Consider the following 25,372-nt stretch of genomic DNA (forward strand, 5'->3'; position numbering starts at 1 on the left):
TTCTGATTTTAAAAAGGCAGCTGCCAAAGATTTAACACAAATACTGAAATGTGTAATTTTCTTTTAGAAGTCCCAGAATCCCCACCCTCACCAAGAAGGACTAATGAAAAAAATGCTAGTGTTCAAAATACTCCAGCGTTAAATTAATTATCTTCCTGCAGTTCTAATAATCACTCCTAAAAGCTCAAACTTCAGTGTGATAGCCAATTTCTTTGACCAACAGTAATTAAAATTTGTCAAAACATAGTTAATTTGAAAAAAAAATCATGCTTTTTCCTTAAGATACATCCAAATTAATAAAGCAGCTTTAAGCCTGATTAATATTTTTCATTTAAAAATATCAGCTTATCCTCCAAGAGGAAGGTAAAATGAGTGTTTGAAAATACTGCCCATGTTTCTGTCCCTGGGCTTGAGTGACTCAGTATATAGAACAATAAATAGATTTTAGTACCCTTGTCTGATATAAATATTTTTTCATGAAAGTTCTGGCAAATAGAATTTTGTAAAAGACTCAGCTTTGTTGTTACATCCTACTGGAATTCTGCAAGGTCTCCTTGGGTCGTGAAAATCGATGACAAGGTAATTTTGATGAGAAATGCCCCGAGTTTATCAAAGACGGGTTGGTACTTGCGGATAGGAGGGCAGAGGTCAGGTACGGTGTCCTCATCCAATGGAAGAGGGGAGGTGTGTGTGGTTTTTTGAGTTCAGGGATAAAACCGGTGCCTGGAAAACCCAGGTCTCCCTCAGAGTGAATTACTTGTTCAGCTCATTCTTGTACTTGGATGGTTGGAAAGTGGCACATAACTCTGGTCATCAACAATGACTCATCCCCGGGTTTAAATCTCCTTATTAGCAACGGCGCTAGTGTGAGTGCATGTACTTTAGAGACAGGAAGGCCAGCCTTGCCAACTAAAAATGCTGATAGTTTAGAAAACTTAGGTGGAACTGTGGCATCTACAAGTCAAAAGCTAGAAGGTCACAACACCTGCCGCCTCTGTTTGCCTGTGTTTGAGAGAAACCAGCGGTCATCTTTCTTAAGGAAGTTTCTTGTGCAGAAATGAAGGTCGGCTTGGGGGCATTGGTGGGGAATTTAGCCTTAGGGCTGAATAGGCCCGTGGTACCCCTCCTGCTACCCTGCACAAAATAGGAACTATCCTAAGAATTTAAAGATAGGCTCTCCACACTGAGCCTTTATTTGATGAGATTCGGTGAATACACCAGAAAGACCCCCCAAAATAAATGAAAAGTAAATTAAAAACTTCTTCAAAGTTAGTATTTGATAGTAAACACCTGATGCCAAATTGTGTAAGACACATATAAAGGATCCTAGGTTTTTATTTTATTATTATTATTTTGCTTATTCATACATGCAGTACCAAGTTTCTTGGGATTTCCATATCCATTGGCAGGGGAAAGAAAAATCGCTTAATGGAAAGACAGAAAGTAGCAGGAATATAACCAGACCTTAGGTTTAGCCCTCTTGAATACCAGTCATTTTCCTTATAAGCTCTTGCTAATTTATGGCTATGTTTTGGAATACTCTCAGACTGAGTGGACAGTGTAGTGTGTAATCCTACCCTTCAGGATTAAAACTGCTGACCTCTGACAGTTGACTGAACCACCATGGGACCTTCAATTAAGGCTCCTCAACACTGGGGTAAATTGATGATGACAGGATTATTATCCGAAGTTCTCATCCTAAGATGGTATAAAAATTAATGACTATATTATTGTTGTTGTTCCCTAAGTAAAACTTGAAAGATTCACTGGTGCCATGATTTTTCAATTGTTATGAAATGCAGAAGTGTTTGAGCAAAACCTAAATCACACTTCTGAAAGGCACTCACTTGAGTTGAGGAATCCATGGGGGGACCCTGTGGAAGTCCAAGGGGACCATTTATCACACACCAACCTGTGTCCCTAGGATGGGGCAGATGATACTTCATGTTTAAAGGTAATTTTGCCCCCAAATCTGGTCATCCATATTCTACACAAAGGGCCCACAAGAGACGTCGTAATTCCACAGAAATGGAGAGGTGAAAATTGCAAATGAACGAAGGACCTTCATTCTCATATAAGACAGGAGATACTCTGTCACCAATGAGGTTGTATTCTCCTCTTGAAACAATCATCTGTATTCATAAGCAAGGGGAGATGAGAGCTTCCAGAATGTGTTTTGTCTAGATGTGCAGATATGAAAGGGCAGACAGAATAACCTTTTAAATGCTAAGCAAAACAATTCCCTTCTCTGCATCCAGTTGGAGATCATGAGAAACCAGCTCGAGCTGACAATAGCGAAGACACAACAATCTCACAAGGTTGTCTGCCTGCCACCTTCAACCAAAAGAATAAAGCCATTGAGAGAATTCATGCCATTGGTTATGGTGACATCCACACTAATGAATCCTCAGGTCCTTGGTACAACCCCACAGAGGAAAGACAGATGAATAAGGAGAAAAAAGGAATTACAACCTTCATGGCTTTTCTCTGGAAGGGTGATGAGTGACTTATTATACGATCCTAGGATTTTATGGTTTTAAAATACTATCCAGGAGAGAGAATGAGATCTTTGTCTCCTCGGCTTTACTATTAGGTAGGTCTTGGTAAAAAGGAACTTTCTGCATGATTTGTCTGACCTATCACAGTGTAATACCTCTTCACACATTTCAGTATCTGAGATCCCGTTATTCTAGGATTTCCATCATCATTTATGTAGAACATTGTAAACGAAGTTGTAAAAACTATGAGAAAAGCTTTGCCTGATTGGCTTGTATTCACAATTGATATTTCAAGTGAGGAGAGGTTATTTTTTGAAATGTTCACTTGTTACTGTCTTAGAAATATTCTGGAAAACTCTCTCTCCTAATTGTCTAACAATATATTTCTGCCCAGAGCACTGCAGATTAATCTTAATGTCCTTGGCTCCCAAAAATATCACTCATGACACAAATTAAGCTATTTAAAAATTTTAAATCACGGTTTAATTTTGGGTTTGTAACCAATGAAATGTGAACCTCTAAGACGATGCCACAAAATAATTCATTCGCTTCATTAGCTTTATCAAGAAATGCAGTGCTCATTTCTTTATTTGTACATTTTTGAAATGGGTAAGTGTTTTAGATGTTAGCATATGGATCGACTGTATCTTATGTCAAAGTAAAAAAAAAACACATAAAGGTATAAATTCTATCAATTTTTAAAACACAAGAACCAGAAAATTCAAATATAAGAGAAAACACAGAAATACAGTACTTTGGAGAAAATATACAAGATGATTCAGGGATGGCCCTGTCCTCTCTCAGAAGTATTGTAAGTCGTATTTCTTTTTCACAATATAGTAGGGGCCGGATGGAGAGAGAGAGAGAGAGAGAGAGAGAGAGAGAGAGATGGCCCTGGGGAAATCTGACATTGTACAGTTTATCTAAACATGCATTGCAGAAAGCCCAAGGGGCAACAGGCAAATAAATCCCCCCCCCCAACAAAAGGAAACCATATCTGGCTTAGATAATCCCCAGGTGACAAACTGGTATTTAAGTCTCTTGGAGGGGGGGAGTATCTGACAAAACATATTTCAGCTTAAGGAAACTAACCTTTTATATGAACTGTGAAAACAAGTGATCTTTTTCTAGGTATCTATACTGCCAGCCAAACACTGTACAGGCAAACACTGTACAAGTTTGTAGGAAACCTCCAGCCATACACTGCCGATCCCTGGGAAATTTACAAGGGATAGAATTAACTCCCCAAGCTCACCCCCAGGAGACTGCTCTGGGTCCCGACTCAACGGGAGGCTGCCTGGGCTAGGGACAGACACAATCCTATTCCTCCTAGCATTTCACATAGGCTCGTCCAAGATTACTGAATTTCTCTACATGCAAGTAAACCATTTTGGGTGGGGCCAGTTAAGAAAGAAATCTGTCCCGGGGTGCCTGGGTGGCTCAGTCGGTTGAGCATCCAACTTCGGCTCAGGTCATGATCTCATAGTTTGTGGGTTCGAGCCCCACGCTGGGCTCTGTGCTGACAGCTCAGAGCCTGAAGTCTGTTTCGGATGCTGTGTCTCCCTCTCTATTTGCCCCTCCCCTGCTCAGGCTCTGTCTCCCTCAGTCTCTCAAAAACAAATAAATGTTGAAAGAAAGGGAAGGGAAGGAAAAAGGAAAGGGAAGGGAAGGAAAAAGGGAAGGGAAGGAAAAAGGGAAGGGAAGGAAAAAGGGAAGGGAAGGAAAAAGGAAAGGGAAGGGAAGGAAAAAGGGAAGGGAAGGGAAGGGAAGGGAAGGGAAGGGAAGGGAAGGGAAGGAAAGGAAAGGAAAGGAAAGGAAAGGAAAGGAAAGGAAAGGAAAGGAATCTGTCCCTTAGAAGGGAAATAGAGTGGAGCTTCTCAGGCTGAGAACAGAGGGCCTGTTTCACCATGAATCTAGACAGTGGCAATGAGGTCGCTATAAATTTCAGTGCACACAACACATTTGCGTCCATATAGATTATAAGTGGATTATAACTTCATTTCTTTTGTGAAGTAGGATCAGCAGTGACATCTAAGCAAAGGAGTGGTTCAAACAACTAAATAGAAGATTTGTGCTGTCTGATAAGGCTAGAAAGACAGGAAGGGCAAAGAAAAAAGCAAGGAAAGCTACAAGTACCACAGGATCCAGGCAAGGTTAATCTCCAATCTGGCTACGATCCACTGCATATTAGGCTATTTGCACAAGCCCTGAGTCATACCTGATTCAACAATAAAGGAGTGGGGTTGGGGGGGGCCATCTTGCCAGAAAGGAACACCAAGGAAATTGTTTCTAAGAAGCTTAAGGGGAAAGACTCTGTAATTACCAGTTCTGTGTGTATAAATAGCATCATTCATGTCCCTCGTGGGCTTGTTATGGCCCTCCAAAAATACACCCATGCACATTTCATTTCCCAAAGCATTATGCTATATGATAAAATGCTATCTCTTCTGAGGAAAAAGGAGGAAGTGATCCAACAGTGAGCAGAATGGGCGCTACCCGTTGTAATGAAAAAAACAAAAAACAAAAAAAACAAAAAAGTTCATTAAAATGCACAAAACTATTTTTCTTATACAAGCAAACCATGTTAAATTATAACCCCAGATCATATTCTGTACAATTGGGACTTGAAATGGGCCTCTCGTTACCACTGATGACCTTAAAATTGGCCCAGATTTTATTTTCACATCTAGCTGTCTTAATCCCCGTTTGGTTACTACCAAGTGGGAGAAGAATGTTCCCACTCCATCTATGCCCTGGGCAGCTCAGTCCTTCCAGCCAGTTAGAACTCTTGGAACAATCTTCTGAGGCAGCTGCTAGCAGGGTGCGTGTTGCCCTGGCCACCATTCAGAGGCCCTCACATGGAGATCCTGTCCCTCTGCTGCCAGCATGGGGGTGGACACAGTGGGGGCATTGGGAGGGATGCCTAACATCAGAAATGCTGGGAATTTCCTGGCTTAGGAGCTCCTGGTACTCGTTCTCATAGCCCAACATGTAAGCAGAAGATCAAAGAAGCATCAAGATGATACTTTTTGCTGTCGCCAAACTACACAAAGCAGATGAGAAATGGACAGAACCCAGGTCACTGAACACAGTGCATCAATTAGAAGCTACGTCTGGCTTAAACACTGAAAAGTTCATACCACATTGTCATCAATTTGAGATAACCTGCTGGCCTCCGATGTGTATGCACCTAAAATACATGGAACCAATTAGTCCTGGTCAAATCGGGGTGGGTACGGGGTAGTGATCGCGTAGGAACTTGTGCTGTATCACAGAAGAACAGTGACATGTCGCTACGGGCAGCAGACTTTTCTCAAGGGTTCCGCAAGACCTGCCCACCCGTCCCAGCCTCATGCCATGGCACTGTCCCGCTTTTCACCCCTGGGCCAATGACCTTGCTCAAAGGTACCAAGCTCCCCCTTGACTCACTACCTTCAAATAAACCATTTCCTCCTCCTGGATGCCCTTCCTTCTTGCCACACTGCCTGGCTCTCCACCCTTCACACCTGAGCTCAGAAGTCAACTTTCCCGGGATGGAGGAAAGAAAATATTATTAAGAAAACCATAAGGAAGGGGCATCTGGGTGGCTCAGTCGGTTAAGCGTCCCACTCTTGGTCTCAACTTAGGTCATGACATCATTATTCATGAGTTCGAGCCTTGCATCAGGCTCTGTGCTAGGATTCTCTCTCTCTCTTTCTCTCTCTGCCTCTCCCCTGCTCATGCTCTCTCACTCCCTCTCTCAAAATAAATAAATAAACCAAAAAGAAAGAAAGAAAGAAAGAAAGAAAGAAAGAAAGAAAGAAAGAAAGAAAGAAACTCATAAGGAAGAGAAAATACATTTACAGTACTACACTGTATTTATTGGAAAAAAAAATCTGCATATCCTTAGACTGTGCAGTCAAAACCCATGTTGCTTGAGGGTCAACTGTAATCTAATTCTGTGATTGAGAAAATGCAATTTTTCAGCCCTTCAGCACACTTCAGGATAGGTTGTTATGGTCCGCATTTTGCAGATAAGGAAAGCGCGTTTCAGAGAAGAGAAAGTGTACCTCGCTCTTATGACAATGAGAGGACCCATACTGAAATGAAGAACTTCCTGGCTGCAGCTTAGAGACCAGATTTGCTCCTCAAAACTAGTGCCTCTCCCCACAAAAAGCAATCCAACAGCCCCTGATGCTTCATGGAGCTGTATCACGCTAAGAATGAAGATCAAAACCAGCCATGTTCTCTCGCAACCTAGAACTGATTATTTATACTGGCTGCTGGCTGTTGGGAAACCTAGTAGCTTGCAATCAAATCACACTGTGCACCTTCATGCCTTCATGGTCTAGGAGGATAAGCAAAAGAAACAAAGTAAAAAGACACTTACCATAATTCCAGTAAGCAAACAGACTCCTTTCCCACAGTATGTGTTAGGTACCATGTCACCATAACCAATGGAGAGAAAAGTTATTGATATCAACCACATCGCTCCGAGGAAGTTGCTAGTAACATCCTGTTGATCATGGTACCTGCAAAACAGCAAACAGAGCCGGTCCTTTATAATTAATCTGCAGTATGGCTGCCAAGGGCAATTTGATCCAATCTAGCGAATTCACTAAGTAGCTTCCATAAACTGATCTACCAGAAAGTTTTCAAATCTCACTATTATGTGTCAATAAAATTGAGGTGTCCCTGAGCAATCTGACAGACATCAGGACGTTCCTCAACTTGAAAAACAGTCTGAAAGGGAAGCTATAAAACAGGACAAGTGCTTTTTTCACTGGTAGAAACTGACAAATGCACATTTCTTTCTGAATTCTGCCCATGCCTTTCTCGTGGTTCCTCATTCCTTGATGCCTGCTGACGTGCCCAACTTAATGGGACCCTATGTGGTACTACTGCATGCAATCTGTAATCTCTCCCCGCACCCTTCCAGTAGGAGGAGCCATGCTGTTCCCTTTGCTACCTTTATTTCTGTGATGAGCCAACTCCTAGTCATCCTTCAAATTAAATGCAGGTGGAGCCTTTTCTGTCTGCTCTTCTCCCAGCCCCTCCCCTGCATGCCCTCAGCATCCTCTGTATTCCTCCCCCACAGGACATTACTGAGACTGTCTACCTGAAGGTCCTGCTCTAGCTGGCTTCCTTGAAGACACAAATGTGCCACTGATTGCACAGTCCCTGCCCAGAACCGGAGCTTGATAGAAATCACTGCCTCACTAGTTACACACGAAAAGCTTGCAGTCAAAAAGAGAGGGAGGGATATAGTTTATCCTAATTAGTCTTTGAGGTATCAAGATTTTTGTGGTGTGGGAGAGGAGGAGGGTTTTTATATCAGAAATATATATCCTATGGGGGCACCTGGGTGGCTCAGTCGGTTGAGCATCCAACTTTGGCTCAGGTCATGATCTCTCGGTTTGTGAGTTCGAGCCCTGCATGAGGCTCGCTACTGTCAGCGTGGGGCCTGCTTCAGATCCTCTGTCCCCTTCTCCCTCTGCCCCTCCCCTGCTTGCACGTTCGCGCTCTCTCTCAAAAATAAACAAACCTTAAAAAAAGATATCCTATAGTGTTTATTTGAATTAGCAGCACTGAACAGTAATGCTGGCCCATCATGGAGACACTGCTATCCGCCATGCACACGACAGTGAGGCCAAGTGAGTTGTTGCCCCAGAAGAACTTGCCCTGGATGTGTGTGCTATGTAGTCATGGAGCAGAGTGCCCCTCCTCTAGTCTCCGCGGCAGTCAGACCCCAGACTCTGGTCACCACGGGTATTCTTGGCTCTTCACCCAACGTCTCCTAAGGACCACTTTCCCTCACAGCTCTCAGATACCACTGGGGAGGGTTTTCCTGGCCTCATTTCTTGGTCTCCAAAGCATGCTCATAATCTCCTAGCTTGCCCATGCTCAATCCTTGCCAAAGAGCATACCGTGAGTCTTGGGTGGTAGGAGGCTAGAAATCTCCACCATTCCACCCTAGTGAACTGCCACCAGGACCCAGCTGTAGAATCTCCTCTTCCCAGAATGGCCAGGTCGAGAGGCTGTCATTGCCAAAATAGAGGTCAAGTGCATTCCTAGCTTTCCAGGAAGACAGATGAGTGCCTTCACCCTCATCTGTGATGCAATCGGTGCTATACTTCAGCTGCAACATGAGCTAATGGGCTCTGTGACCTACTCTGGGGGCATGCTGGGCCTGTGTAATAAGACCTCCATGGGCAAATGTGGTTTTTATTTTAAACAAGATGCTTAGGGGCGCCTGGGTGGCTCAGTCGGTTAAGCGTCCGACTTCAGCTCAGGTCACAATCTCATGGTTGGTAGGTTTGAGCCCCGCATCAGGCTCTGTGCTGACAGTTCAGAGCCTGGAGCCTGCTTTGGATTCTGTCTCTCTCTCTCTCTCTCTCTGCCCCTTCCTCACTCATGCTCTCTCTCTCTTTCAAAAATAAGCATTAAAACAATTTTTTTAAACAAGACCCTTTGAAATAAGCTTTAGATGATAACTCTTTCATGACATTGGGGCTCTCTGTATTCTTCATCAAGCACCTGCCTAAAATAGGGAACACATTACCCTGGTGTGGGTGTGTGCTGCACAAGAGAGGGGTGGCAGGGGCACTCATGTCCCATACAGCCTTTAGTTGTGAGACAAGGCCTCTTAACAAAGCACGATCGACATAAAGATCTGAGACACTGAAGAGGTGAAGACTCTAATTCCCTGATGCATCTGTAGTATTTGTGGAGCACCCGCTATGTGTTTAGCCCTTGGCTTGGATTTTCTCGTGTTACATCATTACTTTAAGACCAAGGCAACCTTTTTGGCCAAAACAGTGATAGTCCCCACCTCTATCAACCAGGTGTCCTCAATCACTTAGAAAATGCGATCGTGTGCCAGTGAAATCCTCAAGTTATTTCCACACCATGAATGGCCAGGACACATGTGCACCTACAAAGAGGCGTGTGAGATTTCAGACTATGAACAAAGGTCTCTAAGGGAAACCTTCATGGCTGGTGTCCACAAGGATATCTCAACTTCGTCATGGGTATGGAGAGCTTGCCCATCTGTTCTTTCCACAGCACTTTTGATTTGGTTTCCAAAGCTCGGAGAAGTAAACAGTTTTGAAAATTACCATAAAAAGCATTCACTGGAACGTTTAGGCAACCCGATTCCTCTTTAGTTGCTTACCTTAATAAATGCCCAGGTTTTAAATACACAAATTTGACTCTTTGCAAAGACTCTCAAGCATTACACCATTCTATCGTTCTGTCAATATTCATTATATACTACGCACATTATTTTGGGTCAGACACTGTAATCCTGTAGTGAAGGGCCTAATTAGAAATAAACTTTCTAGGAATTGATATTTTAGGGCTTGGGATTCAATGGTAAATTATTTTTTTTTCTGCTTATGAAATAATAAATATGCCTGAAACGTAGCTCACCAATATGGAAAAAGTAACATCTTGGACTAATGTTTATATTACATTCAGACATACTTACTTGTGAATAGTCAAGAGGGAAGCAATTAGGGAACCACATTAGGCACTATTTGAATAATCAAGATTTCTTTCCTGGCAACTAAAATATCAAACTTATCAGCAGGATGATATTATCCCTTAGAACACTGCCAGATTTGGAACTATGCCAGATTCACACCACTGTGAGTGATTAATCTGCACAATGTAAAGGGTAAAGAAAAAAATTTCAAGACACTGTTTACAGATGTTTATTTCACAAACTTAGACAATTCCAACCTTCTTCACAAGAACTATTCTATAAAAGACATGAAGAAATGACTCAAAGTGGCAAATTTCAAATTCTGATCAGTATGAATCCTTGTTTAATTAAAAATACATCAAATAAGATTAAAATTAGAGCAAGGGAGGCCTGATGATCTCAAGCTTTTAAAAGAAGAACTCTGGAGTTTGGACAGAAGACTTACTGCACTGTTTTAGAGCAGTGCACGTTTCATAGACATAATGGTTGTGAGATCGGCTTTAAGGTTTGGAAAAAAGGAAAAATATTCCTTTTCTTGGTTTCCATTCATTTTTTCACTGTTGCCATTTTCTCAAGTGGGTCTCCCACTTGTTCTTATATCACAAATATGACAGCTTTCTGTGATACTTGTTTAAATTTGCCAGGTTATCTTTCCCAGGGCATTACTGAATTCTTCCCTGAATGAGATAGCATCTGCCCTGCACCCCGGACTCTCTCTCAGCATCTTTCCAGAAGCAACAGGAGCTTTGGCCACACGAGTGGCTGGCACTATGCCATCCTCTTTCATGGCTTTGTTTACAGGTGCGATTCCTCCTCCACCCCCCCAGCCCTGATTTGTATTTTGAGAATCTACTCATTGGTCCCCTTTTCCAGACTCCACACAGCTTTTGGTCAACAGGGTACTTCAGGCGGTCCTCTGTAGAGATGTCTAGCACCATCAGCCAACGTTAACTTGGGTCATAAGACATGTAATATGTAATTTGCTCATCTAACATGCCCCTAGAATCTTAACTATAAAGAATTTAAGGACAAAGACTATGTCTTTATTGAATTAAGTAGCATGACAATGTGAAACATTTGTTATCAAACTGATGTGCCCCTAGCCACATTCTAGGCCTTCAGGATCACATATACAGAGATACAAAAAGGGGACAGGAATGAGTCTTGCTCATCAATTAACGCGAATCAGATTTGTCATGTTCTGTTCCAAGATCTGTGGGCAACTTCTAGGTATTTTTACACTGACAAAAAATAATTCAACAGTGGAGGTTAACAGCTGACAAACTACCTTCATTAGTCTTCTTCTGTTAAACATACTGTTAATACTACAAATGGCAAAAAGACTTCATCTCAATTGTCAGCTCTGATCTCACATACCAGCCTTGGTTGTAGAGTAAAAAGTATTATGGAGATTTAAATGCATGTGATTGATCCACCACCCGTTGCCTCTTGTGAATCCACCTTTCTCTCCAAAGATACCACTAAAGGATAGTAAGGCAGTTGAAAAAAATGTCTAAACCCACAAGAACAAAAAGAAAGGAGAAATCAGAGCATGAAAAATAACACATTTTTATACAAACAAAAGTACACAAAAAATTATATTTCCAGACAAGAAGAAACAAGGGACTGGATTTACACTGCCTCCTGAAACAACTACAAAACCAGACCAAATATTTGAAACAATGGTTAACAAGACATAGATCATCTACTAATAAAGGACAGTGATCCCTGAGAGATGGTAAACAACCAAAGTGATCATACAATCGCCTCAGCTTAATATCTGAAGAGGATCTGCAGGATGTAGCTGAGGGAGAGAAACCAGGCACTGTCCAAAATTCTCCCTAAGTTCAGGGACAGAGTTGGAAATCCAGAGAGATCTGGAGTTCAAAGCGTCAAAATCCAGACAGAAGAAGTCTGCACTGAGGGAGACCCAGAGATCTGCACAGGAGTCTTCCTGATTATACAGCTGAGTAGTGATCAGTACATGCATATAAAACCCCAAGGCTGGAGAAGTGCAAGTACTATATGTAAAGTGGTTCAACATCACTTAAAGACAGGTTGTAGTAAGTGGTATCATTTCAAATGAAGATAAGACTGTGATAATTTAGTTACAGTATACCTATGTCTAGGTATGCTGTAACCCTAAAAGACCCACTAAAATAATACACCAAAGTGTACTAACTAATAACACTTAAAGGATATAAGATGGAAAAATAAAAAATAAGTAATCCAAAAAGAAAGCAGAAATAGATAAAAGGGACAAAGAAAAGATGGGACAAATAGAAAACAAACAGCCAGAGGACAGATTTATCCAAGCATATTGGTAACCATATTAAATATAAATGGCCTAAATACCTCCAATTAAAAGGCACAAAGTGCCATAGAACCCAAGGAAGGTTCACAACTTCAAGAAACCAGGTATCATGCAGAGGGTCAGATGCCTGTCCCTGGTTGGTACTACCAGACAACTAACAGGAGACAGAGTTCATTCTCTGGGGACAGACTGGAGATTCTGACCCAGGGCCCAGCTAAGGCCAGGAAAGTTGTTTGGGGCCGAAAACATGGGGATGAAATTCAAGTTTCCAAACTGAATAACAGCTTCTCCAGTTTCCTTTCTTCACTCCCCATCCCTGACCCTATAATAGAATTCACTATTATAGACAAAGAATATTTTCCTTTGGAGAAACAGAACAGTTTCAGTGAAAAGGCATTCATGTACCAACATCAAGGATCCCCTCATGAAAAATGCAGCTGTCCACTTACCCACCCTACAGGAAGTTTCACCAGACAACAAGCTCCTCTCCCCATATAGAGCTCCCAATTCCCACTCCTGACATGAAAGAACCATAGATGGTCAGCGCACATTTGAAGTATATTCTCTATAGAAAAGATACAGACAAAAAAGGAAGAAAGCAAAGAAAGAATGGGAGGAGGGAAGAAACAGGAGAACCTGGACACAATGCAGGGTGATGGGGACAGGAGTCCTGAACTCTCTAATTTCTGTCAGGAAAGACCTAAGGGAAATGATGGCATCCATAAAACAGGAACAGGATACTAACAAAAATGTGCAAAGAATAAAAGAGGGGAACTTAAAAAAATATTATAGTGAAAAAAATAACATAACATGATAAGAATATAAATTGGAAGAAACCTCCCAGAAAGTAGAAAAGACAAAAAGACAAGGGTAAAAGGAGAAGATAAAGGTTGGTTCTCAGAGAATCAACATAGATGGCCTTATAAATGAATTTCTAGAACACAGAAAGTGGAAGGAAAGAAATGAAAACATTCTTTTATTTCTTTGGTTTTTCCAGGAAAACTGGAAGGCAGGGATCTCAAAGATTCTAGTTGGTATCTGCATAGGGAATAAGAAAAGACCTAAGTCAATGGGGGTGGGGAGTGGTCACAGTAAATTTTATTTATTTTTTTCATTTTTATTATTTTTCTAATTATTCTGAGCTTCGGTTTTTATTTTATTAATTTTTAAGTCTTTTTTTTAAAGTAGGCTCCACACCCAACATGGAACTTGAACTCATGACCCCCAGATCAAGAGTCACATGTTCTACCGACTGAGCCAGCTAGGAGCCCCCACGGTCAATTTCAAAGTACTAGGAATAAGGAGATCTTAAAAAGTTCCAAAGAGTGATCTCATGGTCCATGAGTTCGAGCCCCGCGTCAGGCTCTGTGCTGACAGTTCAGAGCCTGGAGCCTGTTTCGGATTCTGTGTCTCCCTCTCTCTGACCCTCCCCTGTTCATGCTCTGTCTCTCCCTGTCTCAAAAATGAAAAAAAAAATTTCAAAGAGGGGGAAAAAGAGATCACAGCTAAAGATGAAAAATGGTTGTCTCTAACATTATTTAATCATTTAACCTGTGTATTGTGTATTGTGGTGGGAAAGGTGAAGGCAATCTATTACTCCTGGATTTGAAGAGGTAAGGGATGGAGAATCTGGGCAAAGGAACCAAACAGGCATAGCTCAGCCCCTCTCCCTGCTCTACTTACCCACAGAGCAGACCTATCTGGTTTTCTGTGCAATAAGCTTCCCCAAGGAGAGATGACTCCCCCTGGGTTATGAGGTGTACCTATAACTCCATCTATTTTAGTGGTGAATCATCAGAACACTGGGCAGCCCAATGGGCTGTAGTCAAAGGGATGGTTGTCCAGATCCGTTTTATGTCCATAATGAAGCTGATACTTTGATGTCTACCAGTTGAAGACCCAGAGAAGTGAAAGATCTACATGATCTTGCTCCAAACCCCAACTACGTGCTTGTAATTTTGATTTTAAGTAAAAGCAAATAAAATAAGCGATTCAATTAAGACATACAACCATAAAAAGAGCTGCAATGAAGGCATACACCTAGGGCCAAAGGAGAAAAGTACTGAGTGTCAACCGCTCAGAAAGGAGGGGGGACATGTATCTCTTATTTGCCACTGGTCCAAATCAAAGGTGGCCACCTGTACCTGCATATTAGAATCACCTGGGAAGCATTAAAAACTAAATATGCAAGGGGCGCCTGGGTGGCTCAGTCTGTTGAGCGTCCTACTTCAGCTCAGGTCATGATATCACAGTTTGTGGGTTCGAGTCCCACATCAGGTTCTGTGCTGACAGCTCAGAGCCTGGATCCTGCTTTGGATTCTGTGTCTCCCTGTCTCTCTGCCCCTCACCCACTTGCGCTTTCTCAATAATAAACATTAAAAAATAATAATAACTATGCAAAAGCCTGGTATCCCATGACATGGATATACTTTTTTAAGCTTCCAGGTGATTTTAATGTGTTGTCAAGGCTGAGAACCATCTATTAGCTTTATTTCAGAAGTTCTTCATTCAATAACATGTGGAACATCTACACAGAAACGTGTATATGAGCAAAAAATAGTTAAGTGTTTATGAGAAGTTCAAAATATGGTAAGGGAGAAAAACTGATGGCAAAGAATACTAAGGTGACATGTAACTTGTACTAAGTGTGAATATGAAAGGTAAAGACAGATCGAGGAAAAAATATATAACAGATTGAAAGTAATGATATGAGTATGTAATAATGTTAACACTGACACCTAAAATTATCCTCTTAAATTCAAATAAAATGTAAAATCCAGTAGGTGCAAAGATTTTACTAAATACCTTTCTAAGGGAAGGCCCTCTAAAGTGAAGATATTAGTAATTTTATGTATAACATTACTCCATAAATAATTTACACAAAGTTCCTTCAGGCCAGAGAACGTGAACAGCCCCAATCAATGTGACTTTCTTCTTATCCCTTTCTGTTTCCCTGCTTTTCTTTTTATCAGTGAGTTGTGAAAACATAAACACGTCTTTACGACCTTGGGGGTCCCAACATATTGACTTCCTTCACTACTGATAAGTAGATCCCAAGAAAAGCAGCAGAGATAGGTAGTAAAAGGCTATTTGTAAAGCCCAATTGTAATTTAGGCCAGAGCCAGTTCTGATTTTCATTAAATGCATAATTCTTTATTAACTCTAAAACACACCAAAGTCAGTTTTCTTTTCTTTTTTAAGTTTGTTTATTTATTTGGAGAGACAGAGAGACAGTGTGAGTAGGGGAGAGGCAGAGGGCGAATCCCAAGCAGGCTCCATGCTGTCAGTACAGAGTCTGATGCAGGGCTTGAACTCATCAACTGTGAGATCACGACCCGTGCCTAAATCAAGAGTTGGATGCTTAACTGACTGAGTCACCGGGATACCCCACCAAAGTGAGTTTTCTATTTTGATTTCATCCTGCTCTTGTATGCCTGCACGTTTGGAATGTTTTCCTCTCTTCTGGTAATTTGGAAAATCACAAAGCTAAATGCTTCTCTCTCTTCCTCTCTCCTTCCCCCATTTCTCTCTGCCTTTTGTTTCCTCCTCACCTGGTCTGTGCCTGTGTGTGTGTGTGTGTGTGTGTGTGTGTGTGTGTGTGTGTGTTGGAGGGAGAGTAGTTCTATAAATTGACCGATTTCTTTTCATGTGTTTAACTGTGGCTAATGAGAATTTCATCCACTGTGTGGATACAGAAGATTGATCTTTGGGTAACTGCCATCAGTGGATATGTTGTAAGAGCATAGGCTTCCTGTGAAATAAAGCTAAAAGTCTCTATAGGAAATAATGGGGATAATAGAATGGATTTTTAAACTTGAAGAATGACATTATGTTTCCCTGAGAAGACATTGTCTATTATTCATTTATGCATTTTCATTTCTGTGAGAATGAGGGAGTTCAGAAATGACTTGCCTGTTAATACGTTACCAGTCTTAGTTCCCCATAATTATTTTACAATGATCTAGGTTAAAAACCTACAGGAAGACAATGGTATCACATTAACATACCCTCGACATACTTGGAAGACTTAGCAGCATTCGGGGTCTCTTTGATAAAGAGTTTAGTGAAATATGACCCTCTCTGGAGAGAACTTTCAGGTCTGAGAGCCATGGTACCAAGTTGGTTCCTAAAAGTAAAGATGGAGAAAGCCCGAGGGTGTGTGTGCCCATCAGGAAAGATTTCCCTGAACAGAGACCTGCATTTAAGCAATAGTTCTCAATCCTAGGGGACCCAATCCCCCTTTTTAAGATCTTGAAATGGAACTCAAATAGTATACCTTATCTACATACATGATTTTCTAAAAGCTATTTTATTTTTGAGAGAGAGAGGGAAGGTGAGAGAGAGAGAGAGCACAAGCCATGTGAGGGGCAGAGAGAGACAGGGAGAGAGAGAATCCCAAGCAACTCCATGCCTTCAGCTCGGAGCCCAATGTGGGACTCAATCTCATGAATGGTGAGATCAGAGACCTGAGCTGAAATCAAGAGTCTGACACTCAATTGACTGAGCCACCCCGGAGCTCCTGTATACATGATTTATAAAACAAAAATCAATATAACACCTTAATTGAAATACAGAGAATTAAATTGGAGTAACAATTTAAAATACAGCATGTAGGGGCGCCTGGGTGGCTCAGTCGGTTAAGTGTCCAACTTCAGCTCAGGTCACGATCTCGCGATCTCGCAGTCTGTGAGTTCGAGCCCCGCATCAGGCTCTGGGCTGATGGCTCGGAGCCTGGAGCCTGCTTCCGATTCTGTGTCTCCCTCTCTCTCTGCTCCTCCCCCATTCATGCTCTGTCTCTCTGTCTCAAAAATAAATAAATGTTAAAAAAAATTTTTTTTAATAAAAAAAAATAAAATACAGCATGTATTTCAGTATCTAAACCCTTGGGCAATACTAACCTAGGGGGTGCCCAGGTGGCTCAGTGGGTTAGGCATCCGACTCTTGATCTGAGATCGAGCCCTGAGTCTGGATTTGTGCTGACAGCCAGAAGCCTGCTTGGATTCTCCCTCTCCCCTTCTCTTTTTGCCCCTCCCCTGCTCTCTCTCTCTCTCAAAAAATATAAATAAATAAAAATTTAAAAAAGGACTAACCTAGAAGACATAAAGAGCAGTTAGTTTGCACCTTTTATGTAAAAGCACTTGGATGCAATTTAGTCCAGCCAAAGTGAACTGTTCTGGCAATTTAAGAGCCACCGGGGCACGGCCATAGCTGATGTGATTTTCTGAAACGTGAAAAGCTTTTGGCCAAATCCCAAATACAACAAATGACGATATTCCCTCAATTTCTACATTATAAATGTGTTATAAATTATATGATTATAAATCACGTTATAAATAACAGCCTTATTTAAAAGTGTACATATTACAATTGAGCAAAAATATTTCATGTGGATATTTAAAATGGATTTAGGTCTAAACTATGAAAATTATGAACAGGTTTTTAGTACACAGAATGTCCAGCAGGTCAGTTCAAGGTCAAGTGGGACACAGATCCTCTGTTGGATGGGACTGTCCCAAGCACAACAGAACACAGAGCATCCCTGGTTCTCCCCCCCACACCTCCTCCCGCCCCAGTGACAAACAAAGAAAACTTTCTCCAAAAGGGCCCCTGGGGGCAGAACTACCCACCCCCCCTGCCCCTCCCCACCCCCCACCATGCCCTGTGAGAAACACTGGTCTATCACTTCAGCTGGGATTCTGTAACAGCCATCAGAAAATCTGGGGCTGGCTGTATTTCAACACATCTGGAGAGGAGGCAAACTGGAAAAGCTTAGAATTTGGCACAAAATTCTATCCTCGAGCCCCTGCTACTCCCCAGGCAATCAAAGATAGATCAAGTTCCCGAACTACGTCATAACCCAGGCCTGCATTTCTGACCGAGTTTCTCCTCGATTCTTTGTTAACTTCCCAACCCATAGTTATTTGAATTTTCTGGGGCACCCTGCATTCCTCCAGCTCCCGCTCTGTGCCAGGCACCTCGCACACACTGTAGGCTTCCCCAAGGGGCAGGTGGAGCCCCAGCAGACAGAGTTGGAGTCATGTGGGGTCAGGCCCAAAGATTCCCTTACCAGAAAGTCAGCGCTAGAAAACGCTTCACATAGCTCGTGTCTGACGCATGCCAGGCTCACCAATGGCAGACACAGCTAGTCTACACGGCCCATCAGGCCGTAGTTTTAGAAGTCCCCACCATGATCTTCTACACGCACGTGCAGCAGCCTGCAGACAGATTCACCTTCCTTCTGGGAGGCTGAGAAGAGTGGCAGGGAGGTCAGTCACTAGGTGGCACTGCCACACCAGTTTATCTCCAAGGCTGTTCCAGCTGAGGCTGGCCAGGACATGCTGGAGTCAGGGTTGTGAGGGGTCTTAGCTGCGAATGCCTCTCCATGAAAGCCTCTGAACTGGGCATCCTGCAAGCAGGGGCTGTTCCATGTGAGAAACAGCAGTGATGGGTGATACAGACAGTCCCAGGCCACTCCTACACCTGGAGAGCCTCAGGTGTTACCAAGAATCTCAGGGACCGGTGCCTGGGTGGCTCAGTCAGTTAAGTGTCCTACTCTTGATTTCTGCTCAGTTCATGATCTCATGATTCGTGGGTTCGAGCCCTGCATTGGGCTCCAGGCTGACAGCACAAAGCCTGTTTGGGATTCTCTTTCTCCTTTGTCTCTCTCTCTCTCTCTCTCTCTCTCTCTCTCTCTGCCCCTCTCCTGCTTGTGCTCTCTCTCTCTCTCTCTCAAAAATAAATGAACTTAAAAAAAAGAATCTTAGGGGCATCTCCTGAGGTGAGAGAGTGATTGAGTGGGGAGGGGGGAAAGAGAAAGAGAGAGAAAAAGAGAAAGAGAAAGAGAAAGAGAAAGAGAAAGAGAAAGAGAAAGAGAAAGAGAAAGAGAGTGATTGTCTGGACACAGACTCCATCCTAGATCCAATATAATACAGATCTAAGCCAACAGCCCGTCTTCACACATCACCCTCCGACCTGACATTCTCTATATCAAAGGCCAGACCTTATCTCCTAAATCTGTAAGAAAAAAAAATGTGGATTTTTTTTCTAACTTGTCCATGTTGGAACTGAACATGCATTTGAGGATATGGCGGTCAGGGGCTTGTTGACTTACCCCGGGACTCGTCTGTGTTCAGAGCTGCTCTGTACCCTCCTGTTAGCTCCGTGTGGCCCACAGCAGTGAGTCTCCAGGCCCAGCTTCCTTTTGCTCTAACACAAGGATCACACCATCTACCTCCCGAGTGGCTTCTAGGACGAAGAAGTGCTATCCAAATGCCGCCTGATCCGTCCAGAAAGACCGGCTGGGTGTTCTACACTGAGAAGATTCTCCATTTGTGTACGAGGGGACACAAAGGAAAGTGTCTACATTTGCAAGTGCACCTGCCCGCACACAGGTGACGCGGTGGACATGAGGGCTTTCCCGCGCACAGGCAGCTCTGATTTTGCTCCCTGTGGCACAGTGACTAGTACCACTGAGACGGAACAGAGCAGGAAGAGGACTGGTGGAAGGAGGGGAGAGAGAGGAAGCCAAGTGAGGAGCTGTCTGGACACCGTGGCAGGAGAGGACACTGGTCCACAAAATAAGGAGAGTAGGGAGAAGGAGGTATGTTCTGCAACCGGAGGTCCAAGCAAGAAACAAAGCAGAAACAGCAAAAGCTGACAATCTTTCCATGCCATTCTGTTCTCCTGAGTCCTCAGCCAGCCACCCTCCCTCTCTCCAATACTAGCATTTCCACCGTCAGGGGCCAGGGGAGGAGGAAGGTCCATTTGTGGACCTACCATCTCTTAGGGACTCCTGAGAAATTTTGGACAGGGTTTCTGTTTAGGGCTTTCAGTCAACTGCAAAAGAAGAGGCCCCCATGATCCACATCAATCCACAGCCAAGCTGCCCCATTGACAGGAGGCAATGATCATGCACTGATTCAAAATCTCTCATTTTCCAAATACAAGCAAGTGAAAATTCTACTTAGAACAGGTGATGACTAGAAGCAGGAGCCTCCAGTCTGGCATAGTTCTGGGCTATGCTTTGAAGCAAATATTCCTCGATGTCATCTTTGTCCTCAGAGAGAGAGAGAGGGGAGGCAGAACACTGAGCCACCAACCGGAGAGGGCAGACACAGCTGAGCTGAAGGTGACTCAGGCATGGCCAAGAAGAAGAGGAGAAGGAACCGCAGATTTTTTCAGAAGGTCATGTGCTGCTTTTCCTGACGGGCGTACTTTCTTGCACCTTGCTTGCTTCAGCCTGGGCAGCTAAAATAGAGACTGCAGTGACCAAAAATCGTGAACTGAATTAAAAACACAGGTCTTGGTTTGTGCCAGAGGAGCATTTGTGAGGAGCACAGGGCTTCCTCAAACCCAACCCACTGGCCACCAAGGGCCGATCGATCCTCTCTTGGGTCAAGTCCTCAGAGGTCTGCCGTTGGGACAGTATGTTTCGTGAAACGCACATAAATATTTTTTACATAAGCAGAAAGTGAAAGAAGAGAAGGAGAGGAAGGCAAGGAAGAAAGAGGCCAAAAGTAACAATAGTGAGAAAGACTGCGGAAATGACTGTCAATAAAATTCTGGCAAAATGTACACAGGTGAGTGGAGGAAAACATCACTGCATAAACCACAATCACTGCACAGTCTTGGGACTCTGGCGGCCTACTTACCCACTGACAAAAATTAAAACATCAAGGCACCTGGGTGGCTCACTAGGTTAAGCATCCAGCTCTTGACTTCAGAGAGCTCCCTTTCTCTCAATATAAATAAATAAACTTAAAAAAAAGAATTTAAAAATCAACCTCATTTCTTCAAGCATTAAATAGATCACATAGCTTTTACCAGTTCCTACAAAGGCTTCCAACTACTCCAAAGAAAGAAGAATGAGAAAAAGGCCAATCCAGCATTCTTCCAGTATTTTTCAATTTTTAGTGTTTGAAGTCTTTAAAATGGCAATCCGAAACAGCTACTGGCTGAGGGTACATCAACTTTAGAAGCCAAGCAGGGACAGGAGCCTGGGTGGCTCAGTGGGTTAAGTGTCCCTGGATTTCAGCGCAGGTCACGATTTCACAGTTTGTGAGTTCGAACCCCACATCAGGCTCTGTGCTGACAGTGTGAAGCCTGCTTGGGATCCTCCCTCTCTCCCTCTCTCTTCCCCTCCCCCACTTGCATGCATGCATTCTCTCTCTCTAAAAGACAAATAAACATGGGAGTGGGGGGAAGAAGCCAAGTGAGGAGAGGGCACACTCAGTAAAGCAGGCTACATTCTTAGCAAAGTACACTGGAAAAATGGGGGCTGACGCCAAGTGAGGCAGACATTTCCCCCCACAAAGAATCAAAATTTTAGTTTGCCAAATCAGTGAGATTCATTTTTTTTTTAACCTAGAGAATTCAGGAACCAATAAAAAGGAGTATCACACGAGGAAGCTTGGGTGGAAAATTATCTCTGCATGGGGGCTGTTTGCTGGTAACCAAAAGCTGCATCAAGGAGCAGAATGACAACTGAACAGACCTGGGGGCTTAGGCTGGGCTGCGTAATGTGCATCCATCACCTCGTCAGTACAGCCACATGGCAATGACGTGCGTGATCTTCTTCAATTCTGTGCCTGTTCCCCTGTACTAACCAAATGTGAACCTACCAAGCCATTAACATTTCCTTCCATTCAAAAGGACAACATCAGGCTTCTGGCAGCCAAACCCTTTGCCCAAATGCAATAGCTGACATCTAAAAGCCCAGAGCCTTCCGTGTGGTGCACTTAGATGGTGAAGACCTAGCTATGCAGATAAACGTCGATCAATCAATATTCATTTTCTTCTCCCTCCTACCAAATCAGGTTACAAATTGCTATATGCGCAGCTTGGCAACCATCGGGTCGTGCCCCATGGGATAAAGTGTTTGCATGTGTTCTACATAGGCTTTGAGACAGCCTATAGGAAATATCTGATCTGCAAAAATTATGAAAAATCTCCCGTATCCATGCTATCCACTTCAATAGCCACTGGCCACCCCACATGCCTCCTGAGCCCTGGAACAGTGACTGGTACAAATGAGGAACTGAGATTTTAGTTTTATTTCATTTTAACCAATTTATTTTTTTTTTTAAGTTTATTTGAAAGAGAGAGAGAAAGTAGGGGAGGGGCAGAGAGAGAAAGGGAGAGAGAGAATCCTAAGCAGGCTCCATGCTGTCAAGCGTAGAGGCTGATGCAGACCTCGAACTCGCAAACCATGAGATCATGATCTGAGCCGAAATCAAGAGTTGGATGCTTAATTGACTGAGTTCCCCAGGCAGTCCATCATTTTAACCAATTTTAAATTAAAATTAGTCATAGGGGGTGAATGGCTGCCATATCAGATAGCGAGTACCAGAAGGTCAAGTTGGAGACAGGAGAACCAGAGAACACACATAATTATGCCTTAATAGCACAGCTAATTTTAATTCGGCCATAGTGTTCCCTCTGAACTTTCTTTCTGCCAAAGTGCAATGGGAAAAAGAAGTATTATAATACATTCCCTGACTTTCAAGACCTGAAACCATATATACGTTTGACACAATTTTCTATGCTCCACTGTCATTTGCTTGTGTATTTTTTGTGGTTATGCTTCTTAGCTAAAGAAAAGGAGTATTTTAAAGAAATAAATTGAGGAGTGCCTGGGTGGCTCGGTCAGTTAAGTATCTGACTCTTCTGATTTGGGCTCAGGTCATGATCCCAGAGTCATGGGATCAAGCCCCATATTGGGCTCCACACTGAATGCAGAGCCTGCTTAAGATTCTCTCTCTCCCCCTCTCTCTGCCCCTACCCTCCTAAAAAAATCAAATAAATTGAATTTTGATTAATCTGTGTATTAATTCATTCCAACATGCAATGCTCCCCTAGTTCATGGACAGACTGTATCTGAAGCTGGGAGGTGAAGCAGCCCCACCCAACGGTTCTGACATCCACGGTGAGTGAGGAATTACCTTTATCTCCACAGGCTGGAAAAGCACCTCTGTTCTTTGGGTCATCCTTACTTTTTTTACAAAATTTTTTTAAATGTTTTTGAGAGAGAGAGAGAAAGAGAAAGAGAGGGAGAGAACAAGCGAGCAGGGGAGGGGCAGAGAGAGAGGGAGACACAGAATCCGAAGCAGGCTCCAGACTCCAAGCTGTCAGCACAGAGCCTAATGCGGGGCTAGAACTCACAAACTGTGAGATCATGACCTGAGCCGAAGTCGGACGCTTAACCGACTGAGCCATCCAGGCACCCCTGGGTCATCCTTACTTTTGTCACTTTCCATGATCCCGTGCATATTGTGGAATACAGCTGATGCCCAGAAGGGACCCACAAAAAGAGTTAGCATAGGCCAGGTGCCTTTTGGGTAGACAGCTTTCCAAATCAAACAACCTGAACACCGGAGTCTGTCCCTCTATTTAAGCTCTGCTCACCTGGCATCTTCTTGAAACAATGACAGAAGCAGGGCTCCAACTTATGTACTTACCAGATCATTTTGTATACTGTTTAGTGATATGGACGTTGATAGCAAACTACAAGGAAAAAAAGTCATGGGGATGTGTGCATAGGTGGTGACCTTTTTTCACTCTGCGCCTTTTGATACGTCAAAATTATTTGAAAACCGATGCTTCCGTAGTGTGACTATTTTTCTTGTGCAGCTGCTTAGCTTACAGAGAAAGAGTTACAAAGCAGTGTGAAGGGGAACATAGCCCACAATTGGCTTTCTTTTGCTCCATTTGATTTAACTGGTATGTTTGTTCCTTGTATATTTTACTTAAAAATAACCTTTTCATAGAGTCTATCGCTGATGTAAAAGCAGCTGAACACTTCAGGAAAAGTGTGGACTTTTAAAATGAAAGGAGTTCAGTATGGGGGCACCTGAGTGGCTCAGTCAGTTAAGCATCTGACTCGATTTTGCCTCAGGTTGTAATCTCACACATGGTTCGTGAGTTCGAGCCCCGGGTTGGGCTCTGCACTGAAAGTGTAGAGCTTGCTTGGGATTCTGTCTTTCTCTCTCTCTCCCTCTCTCTCTGCCCCTTCCCTGCTCACTCTCTCTCTCTCCAAATAAATAAATCAACTTAAAAAAATTTTAAGGAGTTTGGTAATAGCTGCCAGACATTTCTTCTTAGCAAATGGCGGTAAGGTGGGTTGTAGGGCATTTTTATTTCTATTCTATACAGGATTTGATCCTCAGTTGATATGCACACACATATGTAATTAATACACATCGTGCTTATCTGTCTTTCACTTGGCATGTGTCATTTTATACGCAGTCCAGAGAATGCATACCTTTCAAACCCACAATGCATCATATATAACTATGTATGGTCTGTGACTATTGCATTCACAACTATGATCTCCTCCATCCTATACAACTCAGGAACCATCTGAGCTTTGTTTTCTGAGAATGACTAAAAGGACCCCCGGTGGCCTTGTTATGGTGGCATAGGAATGGAACACAGCACGTAGAAAATGAAGGCACACGCCATGCAAGCCAATGTCCTCAATGCAATCTGTGATGCTAGAAGGCAAACTATTTGGGGGGCAATGTGGGGGTGGGCTGAGCAGAGCAGAGGGCTTCCACAGCTCGGTGTCCTAATTCTCTGACTCGATGGCAGACAAGTGCATTGCTCGCCCCCACAGCTGGGCTGCACATGGGCCTCTGGGGAGGCTCAGGTCAGTGCTGCACCCCTATGTACGGATGATACTGTTTCTGATCAGTGTCCTTTATGCGGCACACAGCTCACCTCCTGCCATATTCCTCATCTCTGTGAAGGGTCCCTCCAGATAGCAGGCTGTGCTGCTTCAGACAAACTGGGATCACCTAACTTAGCTGGGCCTCATCCCTATAATCAAAGAGCTATGATGCTCCGGAGCATCCACCTTCAAACGATCCTAAACAGAGCCATTTCTTCGGGGCCTGGTCTCTGCCGGCCTCTCCAGTCTTAATTCTTGCTGGTCTCAAATGTGCCCTCTGGACTCCAGTGGAAGTACCTTCAATATATGGGGCATATGTTGTGCCCACCCCAACTCCTTGGGGCCTCTGTGCACGTGCTGTCCCTTCTTCTATGACCTTCAGCCCCCTTATAAGTAGCCTGGCTTCAGTCCTTCACATCCCCCCTCCA

At 43.2% G+C, this 25,372-nt stretch overlaps 1 protein-coding gene across 3 annotated transcripts in view; it reads right to left on the reverse strand.

The window, feature by feature from the left end:
- KCNN2 (potassium calcium-activated channel subfamily N member 2) overlaps positions 1-25,372 on the reverse strand; it is a 464,601-nt gene that overhangs the window by 29,721 nt on the left and 409,508 nt on the right. For all 3 annotated transcript variants that reach the window (XM_078451764.2, XM_078451773.1, XM_078451779.1), the window contains one exon: positions 6,868-7,009. In XM_078451764.2, the coding sequence (XP_078307890.1) occupies positions 6,868-7,009 (142 nt within the window). The remainder of the gene's footprint in view (positions 1-6,867; positions 7,010-25,372) is intronic.

Source organism: Panthera onca, chromosome A1 (assembly GCF_046562875.1).
Source record: "Panthera onca isolate mPanOnc1 chromosome A1, mPanOnc1 haplotype 2, whole genome shotgun sequence".
Lineage (NCBI taxonomy): Eukaryota > Metazoa > Chordata > Mammalia > Carnivora > Felidae > Panthera > Panthera onca.